The sequence below is a fragment of the Musa acuminata genome, chromosome BXJ2-9 (genome assembly GCF_036884655.1).
Source record: "Musa acuminata AAA Group cultivar baxijiao chromosome BXJ2-9, Cavendish_Baxijiao_AAA, whole genome shotgun sequence".
Classification (NCBI taxonomy): domain Eukaryota; kingdom Viridiplantae; phylum Streptophyta; class Magnoliopsida; order Zingiberales; family Musaceae; genus Musa; species Musa acuminata.
Genome location: NC_088346.1, coordinates 2,757,641 through 2,768,887, shown reverse-complemented (window position 1 = coordinate 2,768,887; position 11,247 = coordinate 2,757,641). Strand labels below are relative to the sequence as shown.

The following is an 11,247-nucleotide window of genomic DNA, read 5'->3' as shown; positions in this document are numbered from 1 at the left end:
GCTCATCTCTCTGCTCGTGAGCGATCCAACCGTTCACTTTCCCTCGAAAGGAAATAAAGGTGAACGCAGTGTCGGCGATCTCCGAATCGACGGCTGGTCTGGAGGAGGAAGGAGAGGCTCGTCGAATCCCTAAAGCCTCTCTCTCCTCCTCATCCTTCCCCCCCTCTTAGATCGATCCCTAGCCTCACCCGGATCCGAGATCCGTGATTCGGGATCCGGGATTTTTTTGGATCGTGATCGGGATGGCGGCCTCGCGACGCCTCCGCGAACTCCAGACGCAGCCGGGGAACAAGACATGCGTCGACTGCGCCCAGAAGAACCCGCAGTGGGCTTCCGTCTCCTACGGCGTCTTCATGTGCCTCGAGTGCTCCGGCAAGCACCGTGGCCTCGGTGTCCACATCAGCTTCGTCCGTTCCGTCACCATGGACTCGTGGTCCGAGATCCAACTCAAGAAGATGGAGGCCGGCGGGAACGACCGCCTCAACGCCTTCGTCGCCCGCTACGGCGTCCCCAAGGAGACCGACATCGTCGCCAAGTACAACACCCGGGCTGCTGCTGTCTACCGCGACCGCATCCAGGCGCTCGCCGAGGGCCGCCCCTGGCAGGACCCTCCGGTCGTCAAGGAAACGCTCGGTTCCGGGGCCAGAAAGCCGCCGTTGGGACGGAGCGGTGGGAAAGGAGGGAACACGTCGAGCAACGGTGGTTGGGATAGTTGGGACAATGATGACTTCCAGTCCGCGTCTTTTCCTGATATGAGGAGGAATCAGTCGGCGGGTGATTTTAGGGCTGGCAGCGGCGGTGGGGTTGGAGGGGTGCAGCAACCGCCCAGATCTAGATCGACGGAGGATATCTACACCAGGGCGCAGCTGGAGGCATCGGCGGATAACAAGGAGAGCTTTTTTGCAAGGAAAATGCTGGAAAATGATTCTCGGCCTGAAGGAATCCCACCATCGCAGGGGGGAAAATATGTGGGATTTGGGTCGACGCCACCTCCTTCTCAAAGGAACAATTCGCAGGGTGATGCGCTCCGAGATACAGTTTCAGTCGTTTCTCAGGTGATCAACAAGGCACATAAAATTTGCACATAACTTATTCTCGCTAGTTACTTGCCTATCTAGTATCTGGGTTTACATGTATTAGAGTATGCTGATTTTGCTGATTGATAATTGATCTGACAGGTAAGCTTTTCTAGACCTTCGGAGGTGCAATCCTTTGGTCTGCTATGTTGTTTTCATGGAATACATGAACCAGGATTGTTGTTACTTATAAGTATCTGCATAAAGACACAGATTGCAAATTTTGCTCATTCACTGTATACCATTTTGTGCACTCGTTATCATTTTGTTTACAAGTTTTCTGTTTTTTTGTCTATTGTGGAAATAATACATTAATATAAATTCTTGTAAGAAACAAAGCATGAGTTGAGAATTATGTGAATTTTCAGCAAGATCAATGTGGTCCCAAGTATTTGATGGCTGATCTTGTTGAATCCTCAATGCCATTTAGCTCCACTAGGTCTAATGACCTTAGGCAAGAATAGTCCAACTGTTATGTACTGAATAAGTTGAACATTTTTGTCTGATTATGTCATGTACTGATTGAGTTGAACAATTTCGTCTGATTATTCATTCATTTTGATAGGGCCTTGGTCGACTATCTTTTGTTGCAAGCTCTGCTGCACAGTCTGCCGCTAACGTTGTCCATGCAGGCACAAAGGAGCTGACTTCAAAGGTACTGTTTAGTTTCTCCTATCTAAAATTTGCAGATTATAAGTTGTTGTTTTATGTACTCTACACATATAGTGGAATGCTAGCTTTCCTTCGTTCATGTTTGCTATAGGCAGAAAAAAGCAACTAATGATGGTTGCCCCTTGTATATGATGTTCAGATTCCACAAGATTTTACTCATCATAAGTTGCATTTTTAGGGAAAACTTCCAATTCAATAAGATCTTTACTTTTGTATGGCAGACATATTTCTCGTTGGAATTGATGCATAAATACATGTAATTGCTATCTTAAAACATGTTCTTAATATTGCATTTGATTTAATATATGTAAATATAAATTGATTATTTAGTAACATGCTATTAAATTGTTTTACAACTGATAAAACAAAAGTCCGATAGAAGAAGATGGTATAAGCTGTAATCTGGTTCTCTCACTTATAACTATCTCCTTCTCAATAATACAAGCTTGTTGCAAGAGTTCTCCTTCAGTCAGAACAAATCACAGAAAAAATGCACCATTTTGATACTATTTTTCTGTAAGTGCTCTAATTGTACATGTGTGTATGCTTAAGGTCTTGTTGTGGTTAAAATCTGTTGGATTATACTTTATTTTGAGGTCTATTTTCCTGACAAGCATAGCTGTGGTAGTGATACCCTATACATTTTTTAATGGTAGGAAAGGATCCATGTGGCCAACCCTGTTGCTATTGTATTCTTAGGTAAAGCTGTCTTTTCCATTTTTCTAGTATTCTATAAGGTTTGTGTTTTAAAGATCTGTCATTTTAGGGTTGGTTTTAGAGTCCAAATGCAGTAGGAAGAGTGGTCAGGCATTGTCTTATCATTATCTCTTTGTTACTCAAACTTTATGTAAAACGCTGGGATAATGTAAGTGCTATGTCGTTGTGATGAGCCTCTGGGATTGGAACAGGTTTAGATGCGTTAGATACATGACATTGTGTTAACAAGTTCTTCACACATGACATCTTTTAGAAAGGTGAGTATATTTTTTGAGGAAGGCAAGACCTTTTATCCCTCTTCTTTGCTTCGAGCATTCTTTGTATCTTTCTATTTCACATATATCCATCCTTTTGATCTTCTTCAGTCTTTACAGTAGTTTCGATTGTTTCAGTTTGTAGACGAGCTAAAAGCCCCTTTAGTTTGGATTTGATTCTAAAGCTTTTTATTTTTTAAAAATAATCAACGATGAGAGTTGGTGCTGATCTATACCGACTTCAACATAACTGTGAAGCAATTTTCAAGGCATAGTTGTTGGAACTATGTGATAAAATTAGCAACTTGATAAATCAACTTAAAAAGAATTAGGGCATGAATGCTGATGAGCACAATTAAAGATTTAGAGAGGTTCCAAGACAAAGGACTGGGGAGTCATTTTGACAATGAAATATAAGCAAACCCTGTTGAGACCTATGACTCCAAAGATGCTTCAGTCTTGACAAACTTAAATCATTCAGTCCAATGATTTTAGTAAACTACTGTCACGATTCCAGCAATTCAAGAGGTCCTCAAGTTGAAGTGACAAATTCAGTGAAAATTGTTATTCGAACAATCAACTATAGTTTTTGTCAGTGGATCTAAAATTCAGATTTTATTTTTTTATTTTTGACAGAATGTGGGACGGCATGTGTAAACTTTAAAACAGGTTTAGATAGCACAATGCGATGGGTATGTCACTAGTTCCTGCTTGCAGTAGCTAGTACTTGAATGCAAGTTGTTGGCTCTTTTTTCTTTTCCTTCTTATCAACGATGACTGGAGTTGCTGCCAATATGTTAGATCACTATGCATACCACATTGATACCACTGAGGACATTCCCTTGTTCTTTTGCTTTAATTTACCCTTCTAAGTTTCTACCTTCACTGTGGGCTATATATAGCATATGGTTTTATTGTTCACTTTAAGATTTGTAGAAAATATCAAATTATGCAGGCAACTCATAAGACGGATGATGATTGATTGGGATAATTTTGGTAGAGTTGTACATTCTGCACGCTAATATGTTATATTGCAAGGAAAACATTAGGTGTATCTTAAATTGTACTTTTTATAATGCAGATGAAAGAGGCAGGATATGATCATAAAGTCAATGAAACTGTGAGTGTGGTTACAACAAAAACCACCGAGATTGGGCAGAAGACATGGGGAATCATGAAAGGTGTTATGGCAATGGCATCACAAAAAGTTGAGGAATACACCAAAGAAGGTATCAATTGGAAGACTGATGATTCGTCATGGAAAGAGAGTGAGAAAAATAGTTTCTATCAAAAATTTAGTCAGGACAACAATGGTTGGGATTCCTCTCAAGAAAATTCAAACAAAAATTACAATTCTGTCGGCTCGTGGGTTGACTGGGATGAGAAAGAAACAAAAGAACAACCTAGGAAGGGCACACAGAACGGTGAAAGCTGGGCAGGCTGGGATGATGATGTGAAAGATGATGATGGCAGTGATAATTATAATTACACTTTGTCTAACAAGGTTGGCATTCAAAATGGAAAATCTGGTTCGTCATGGACGGATGGCGGTTTCCTTTGAGGTTCATCTGTTCTTTCTATCCCAATCTCCTCTTTGGTATATACAGGATATGAAAAAAAGGGAATGCATTTATATAAGTTTTATGTTCTTTATAAATTGGATTAATTACCCAAATCTTAATTTTCTTTCTCTAGAAACTGTCTGCATTTTGTACTTTTTCTGCAACATTGACAATTGATTTTGTCTTTATATCACAATTTAAAGATTTGGTTGTGTAAGAAATAAGCATATTTAAGTTTTAGCCTGTCCTGATTATTACTAGTGCTTTGAGTGAGCATCTTTTTAGCAGCTTCAGGAGCAATTGTGATTTCAAGTAGCATCAGTTACTTAATAATGGACCTAATTGGAGGTCGATAGACATTATGAAGTTTGCTTAGTTTCTAGTAATGACTTTTAACAGTTTTTCATAATATCCTAAGTTCAAATCTCGCATTCGATATTTATTCTTTGTCAAAAAAAATTGCAGTAGTTATCTATATATGTATATATTTTTTTTCCTTCATGTGTGCTGTATTATTTTAAATTTGTGGGATGCGAACAATTTTTGATTGATTTTTGGTTTTTAAGTTACATTTTGAATGACTTACTAATAATAATTGAAATTAAAATTTTAGTAATTTTTATTCATGAGAAATATTATTAAATATATTTGAAGAAATAATCAACACATGCATTAAGATGAACTCGAACAACACGAATTATTATATAAGAAACAAATACTTCACAAATTATTGCATATACGGAGCTTGAACATTCTACAAGTCCTTTTTCGTTTTCGAACATATATAAATCATGACGGCAATTAACCATATATATATATATATATATATATACACTGTAAAACCTTGTATTCCCTTATTTCTATCGCAAACCCCCCAAGGGGACGGGCAAAGAGGCTTCTCTTGATCGAACTACCTTTCCACCCCAAGAATTCCTTCCTCTCATGCCGATACCTGCCCTATCATCGTCCTCCTCCGCCACCGTCGCCTCTGCAGTCGGTGAACTTCTCTTGATCGAACCAGCTGCTCGTTGACCCCAAGTATCCTACCTCACAAGCCGATCCGGCTCTATCATCGTCCTCCTCCTCCGCCACCGCCGATCTTCTCTTGTCCGAACCAACTACCTCCCGACACCAAGAATCCTCCCTCGGACACCGGTTCCCACCCTGTAATCGTCCTCCTCTTCCGCTTCTTCCGGTGAATTTCTACTCATCGTACCAGCTACTTGTCGACCCAAGAATTTTTCACGTTCTTTTTCACGTTGGTATATGACTTGTATGGAGAGAAGACGACTGGTACTTGTTGAATCAATGACTTATGTAGTTGCTCCCAAGACTGTAGAGTTCTGATGCATGTTAGTAATTACGGTTTAATGGTCATGCCTACTTGGTGGGGGTGCATGTACTTGAACTTTTTAGTAGTCACATTCATGAGACTACTATTATTCTGTTCAAAAGCTCGCAAGTTGCCGACAGGAATTTTATCGGTACCAACGGACTGTCGTGTAGTCTCTGGATGAGATTTGCATGAACAAACTACACTATTTAACACGAGTCATAATAACATACGAGAGAAAAGAGAAAAAAATCATGAGAAAAAAAAAGATAATCTCGCGTTCCCTTCCAAAAATCATCAAAGATCACAATTTAACAGAGCGTAAAAATTAAAAAAAATTACAAAACCACACACAGGCAGCAGCACGTGCGAATGGCATCCGTTGCCGCTAAGAACGTTTAGATTTTCTGATGTTCTCCCAACTCGAAATAATCACCCGTAGTATGTAGTACACAACAGTTGTGACACAAGTTACGATAAAGTTCCAACAAGATGACGGCCAATACCAAGGATAAAGCAACCTAAAGAAGACGCTTATCACGTGCCGCGGGTACCGTCCAACCTATGACATCCGATTAACAGCCATCAGAAAAAATGTAATAGAAATTTTCTCAAGTTTTAGATCTGGGAATGTTAAAAAGGCGATAATGTTAAAAACAAAAGGCATGGGGTTATAAAAAGAAGAAAACTTAAGTCCAGATGCACTGTAAGATGTCACTCGCTCCAAACAATTTGGACTTTTTTTTTTTTTTTGTGGCTAAAAAGTAAAAAATTTGGACCATGGCTTATATAAATGTAAACAAAAGAGTCCCTATATTCTATATGTCTCCTACTCTTTTATGTAATCTTCACAAGATATATCTAAATATATCCCAACTCTGTCCATGCTTCACGTAAGGTAACAACACACGACTCCAAATCATTCAAACTAGTTCGTTACAATCACCAAAAGACCACTCACCGGGAAGAGAAGATCCAATGTATCCCAGGCTGCATGGCGTACAGCTCTTGTTGGATACATAGGCCCTCCGGGGGAAGTGAAGCTGTACAGGCATGCCTTCAGCCTTGTACTCGTCGCCATCCTCAATTCTAGACCTATACAAAGTGTTACAAAACCAGATTATATCTAAAGTAGGCCAGTTTCATAAAAACATAGTCGTCTATCTCGGCTTGAAATATCTACAACCTTTAAGGGCACCCATACGGGAGAGATAATGCAAAAGCACTGGTTCCACTTTTAACTTCTGAAGCTGAAAATATAAAATGTGATCGTTAATGCTTTGTCCCGTGAGCAACTCGATGCTGGAAAACTAACCTGATCTGAGAGCTCAATTACAAATATATCTTCCGGACCTCCAACTAAAAAGGCATTTGGGTAAGCTGGAAAGTGCTTTAAAAAAGGTTCAAGCAAGTCATCTGCTAGTTGCAAAGTACGTTCAATGATATAGACATCATTATGCTTTGTGGAACAGGGAGCTAAAAGTTAATAAAACCGCACCTAATTTATAAAAGAACAAAAACCTGGAGAGGAGAAGATAGAGATCTCGACGGGCCTAGAAAAAGAATAATGATCAGATAGATTGTACCCATAAAAACACTAATATTATGTAATAAAGAAAAACCTGCAAAGAGATTTTATTGCTCCGATCTGGTACAAGTGCAACCTCCTCAAGAAGATACTGAAAAAAGACGGGAAAAAAAAAAGCCAATTCAACATTGGAAAACAAATGAAGGCAACATTGGAAAGTAATCTCGGAGTTGTATTTTACACTGAATAAGGAAAAAAATCTCCTCCTATTTGCTTGAATGTCAATCCTGTAAACAGACAAATGAAGCTCTAAGATGAATCAAATCAACAGGCAAAAGAAAATGCAGCAAAACCATGATCAGCTTCAATGACTAGTTTGCATTTGATGTTACCAATGCATATAGAATAACAATTGAACTTCTAGGTGTAACAATAGTTTCAGCTACAAAAGGGTATACTATTAAGAATGAAAATATAATATCAACTCAATTATATTCACACAAATACACCACAACTTATTTCTCATGGCAACTACAAGTATCAAGTAATACATATTGAGTACTCTACCGTGTTGTCTCCACAACCAATTAATCATCGCCTATCCTATCAAAAGTGAACCATAGTAATCACCCTCCCCTTTTAGACTTGGTCTTCGTTTTAATTATGATGTCTCGACTTATAGGGGATCTCCAAACAACTAAATTACAATATAGTTAACCCAGTAAGGCGACATCCTGACCCGTACAGCATAACTAACTTCACCATTGTTTTGCAAAATTTTCATACACAAACTGATCACACAAAAAACCCAATGTCTTGCTCCACTTTGATGAATTCAGTCTCTTCCACTATAAACAATATCTTCACCAATCTTTTCCTAAAACTTCTAGTGAAGCTCTTCGTCCATCCATTTCAACTACACTTCTCCTCCTCTTAAAATTACCAAAATTTTATTTCATATATCTATCTTAGTCTTTGTCCGAAAACCTTATTTTTAATGTTTGTCTCCACACCTCAAGTCAAAAAAATATCCAAATTAAAATTTTATTGCAAAACAATATTATCAACAGCCAACATGGAGATCAATCATCTCCATGACCAATAAGCTCACCCATCAACAATGTGGAGAAAATAAAGATCAAAAGTTGATCCTTGATATCATCAGACACACTTCTTATGGTCCACACATTGATGATTACTCTATTGCACAAGGCTTTTATTATATCAGCATAATTACTGCATCCTTCTTTCTTCTCTAAAATCACCACAATAAGTCTCTAGACATTCTATCACAATCTTTTTAAGCCAACAAAAGCTACATGCATATATTTCTCTTTTTCTCTATTTCTTCATTATCTTATCTAAATAACCTGTTACAGTAGTCATCAATAACTTTTACATTGGTCCCACAACAATTTGTATGACCAAAATATGATGTCTACAAAATTTTTAAATCATAAGATGTATTTATATCATAAGATATACAAAGTCAAATGTACTTGCTATTGTTATCTACAGAATTAGCCATTCTACTCATACCAATAATAGTCAATTAGGAAGTAATGGTGGCGGCGGCCACCGGGGGCATGACTTACCAGAAAACATTGGAAGCACCATGAACAAGGGCAGATCCATAACGCAGCAGTACTTCAGAAGTTTCAACAGAAACTTCAAATAACTAGAAGAACGAAACCATTATAAATCAGTATAATCTTTGCGTACAAGATAATACATATAAGAATATAATAAAAGATATCAAGGCATTTACAACATAATATCTATCAATAGGACATGTTGATTCTATAGGACATTGTCCAACCTAATTCCTAATGGCCTAATTGAATTGAATTGAACACACTATTTACAAGACAAGGTTATGGGAGGTTTCTTTTTTATAGCCTTTATTCATATTTCCAGATAAAAATTGACTGGAACAGACATTCTTGAAATGCTCGTATAGCCAGAAAAAAATAAAAATCATGTGCGTGGGACAACATCACAATATGATAAAAATTAATAAATAACACAACATACACCAAAACTTCGCAGCAGATGTTAGCAAACCAACATGTACAGGGAACAATAGAAATAGTAGTTGGATGGAAGTGCTCAAAACAAATGAAGCCTGAAATCATAGACAATCTTATCTATTAGTTGCATTAAAGGATTTCAATAATAAAAAACATACCCACTTATGGAATAAAAGGGCAAATATATGTGAGACAAAAGACTGGCTCCAAAGTTGGACAATCAAATCAAGAATGTTCTTTCCACTTCCGGGTGCTTCAACATAATAATCAGCAAGTACCTCATAGAAACACAGGGTCTCAGTTACATCATCTGCAGAAGCAATTTCATCTTCATCCTTCTTGAGGATCATGTCTGTTAAGCACATTATGAAAAGTCAGAATCCAAATGGATTTAGCACCATCCCATAATTGCTGACATACAGCCACAATAATGTCACTCCAAGTTGCATAATAAAAAACAAGCAGGTTATCATTTCCATGCATCATATAGAGGCATAAAACACAAATACGATAGAAACAGCAATGATAGATTAAATCTAATTAGAGAAAGTAACCAAATACAAGCATGACTAACACGCAGATGTATTTTCAAAATTAGAGATGACATCAACCTCCTAAGCACAGAAGCCATAATATTCTAAATCAATATTATTTCTTAATTTGTTTCATGTCACACAACAAAGACAAAAGCAGAACGGCATTAAAAAAAAATCTAACCACGATGCTAATTCATGTATCAATTAATCAGATATTCTTGTCCACTTATCTCTGCAATATTTGACCATTCATTGAGGTATGCATTCGGTAGCCACATGGCACAACACTACAGCAGACTATCTAGTGCTCTTACCTGATAAAATGAATCTGAAGACAAGAATCAAAACAACAGAGAAATAGTCTTTTCAAACATAGAAAGACCATATCGAATGAAACTAGCAAATGAGCAACTCCATCAAAGACCCTTTTCCAACCATGTAATACACAATACAAGATTCAACGTGTGCTGTAAGCCAACGAAGAAATAAATGCAAATTGAAGCATCACAGAAACGAGAGGAACCTCGAGCTCGATCCTCGATCTCCAAAGCCGCATCAGCAAATAATTTTTGAAGCAACTCAGGTCTCTGCCCTGGTGAAATCAACGCCTGCAAAAGAACAAGAATACCGACGGCTACGGGCCCTCAATTCCTTCATCCTTGCAAGGTTCCAGAAATGTTGCAAAAGCAACATTACGTAAATAGACAAACACCAGGATTCAAGAACTCAATTTCTACCCGGACAAGGTTTTCAAGATTTCACCGCCATCCGACCAAAAGCAATAAAATGAACGAGAAAGAAGCGCCATCAGAACCAAGAACCAAACCCCCTCACCTTCTGGAGCTTTCTCTCGATCTCCTGCGTGAGAGCGGCTAGGTAAGTCGATCTCCGATCCGCCGGGGCCAGCTGCATCGTCCCGATCGCCCAAACGCGGAAACATTTGAGGACCCACACCGAACCCTAACCCCACAATCTCGACGGCTGACTCTCCCACTCCGATCCGATCGAAACCCACATGAATTCGCTAAAATCAGGAGCCGGAAACATGGAGAATTCGAAGCCCTACCAAGATTTGCGCGGCGGGGTAACGGGGGGAGCCAGCGACGGAACCATGGAAGCCGACCTCGCAAGAAACTCACCGACGAGAGGGAGAGGAGTTTGGCCCAACTTTATATATCACAGTAAAGAATGATGACGTGTCTCCAAAGGAGCGAGCACCAGTTTACGTGACCCACAATCGTACCGAACTCTGAACGGGACGGTTGCCCCCTCGACCAACTCCTGAAGTTTGGGGTGCGTTATGGGGTTTCGCATTTGAGTTTATATATATATATATATATATATATATATATATATATATATATATATATATATTCACCAACTTTATATCTAATATATGAATCTGATGATGATATACTAAATTTATTAATGAAAGATTATAAATTTTAAATTTTGAATAAAAAACTAATTCGAAACAGAAGGTTTGATATGTGCTAATTTGATAAAAAAAAAATTTCAGATTTTCATAAGATCAAATAT

General features: G+C 38.4%; 2 protein-coding genes across 5 annotated transcripts; one reads left to right on the top strand and one right to left on the bottom strand.

Annotated features, from left to right (window-relative positions):
* The first annotated feature begins 77 nt into the window (after positions 1-77).
* Positions 78-4,521, top strand: LOC135622467 (probable ADP-ribosylation factor GTPase-activating protein AGD6). The gene is made up of 3 exons (XM_065124345.1): positions 78-1,055; positions 1,642-1,731; positions 3,801-4,521. The coding sequence occupies exons 1-3, from the start codon at positions 243-245 to the stop codon at positions 4,278-4,280; spliced, it is 1,383 nt and encodes a 460-aa protein (XP_064980417.1). The 5' UTR covers positions 78-242; the 3' UTR covers positions 4,281-4,521.
* Positions 4,522-5,869: 1,348 nt separating this feature from the next.
* LOC135622468 (uncharacterized) lies at positions 5,870-10,917 on the bottom strand. 4 transcript variants are annotated; one of them, XM_065124348.1, is made up of 11 exons: positions 10,775-10,917; positions 10,232-10,316; positions 9,331-9,524; positions 8,738-8,820; positions 7,384-7,429; positions 7,237-7,293; positions 7,113-7,167; positions 6,930-7,030; positions 6,801-6,864; positions 6,576-6,709; positions 5,870-6,176 (listed from the first exon to the last, which is right to left on the bottom strand). In XM_065124348.1, the coding sequence occupies exons 3-11, from the start codon at positions 9,520-9,522 to the stop codon at positions 6,003-6,005; spliced, it is 906 nt and encodes a 301-aa protein (XP_064980420.1). In that variant the 5' UTR covers positions 9,523-9,524; positions 10,232-10,316; positions 10,775-10,917; the 3' UTR covers positions 5,870-6,002. The 4 variants fall into 4 exon arrangements, with proteins under 4 accessions (XP_064980420.1, XP_064980418.1, XP_064980419.1 ...); XM_065124346.1 differs by having other exon boundaries at positions 10,543-10,863; XM_065124347.1 differs by having other exon boundaries at positions 9,451-9,524; positions 10,543-10,863.
* Between the last annotated feature and the right edge of the window lie 330 nt (positions 10,918-11,247).

Excerpts from the sequence above, each read along its gene's own strand:
- LOC135622468 (XM_065124346.1), bottom strand. The coding sequence starts at position 10,620 with ATGCAGCTGGCCCCGGCGGATCGGAGATCGACTTACCTAGCCGCTCTC. Across the intron at positions 8,821-9,330 it reads CCCTTTTATTCCATAAGTGG|TTATTTGAAGTTTCTGTTGA; the intron begins GTATGTTTTTTA and ends TCGTTCTTCTAG. Across the intron at positions 7,031-7,112 it reads TTTGTTCTTTTATAAATTAG|ATGACTTGCTTGAACCTTTT; the intron begins GTGCGGTTTTAT and ends TGCAACTAGCAG.
- LOC135622467 (XM_065124345.1), top strand. The coding sequence starts at position 243 with ATGGCGGCCTCGCGACGCCTCCGCGAACTCCAGACGCAGCCGGGGAAC. Across the intron at positions 1,056-1,641 it reads CAGTTTCAGTCGTTTCTCAG|GGCCTTGGTCGACTATCTTT; the intron begins GTGATCAACAAG and ends TCATTTTGATAG. Across the intron at positions 1,732-3,800 it reads CAAAGGAGCTGACTTCAAAG|ATGAAAGAGGCAGGATATGA; the intron begins GTACTGTTTAGT and ends TTTATAATGCAG.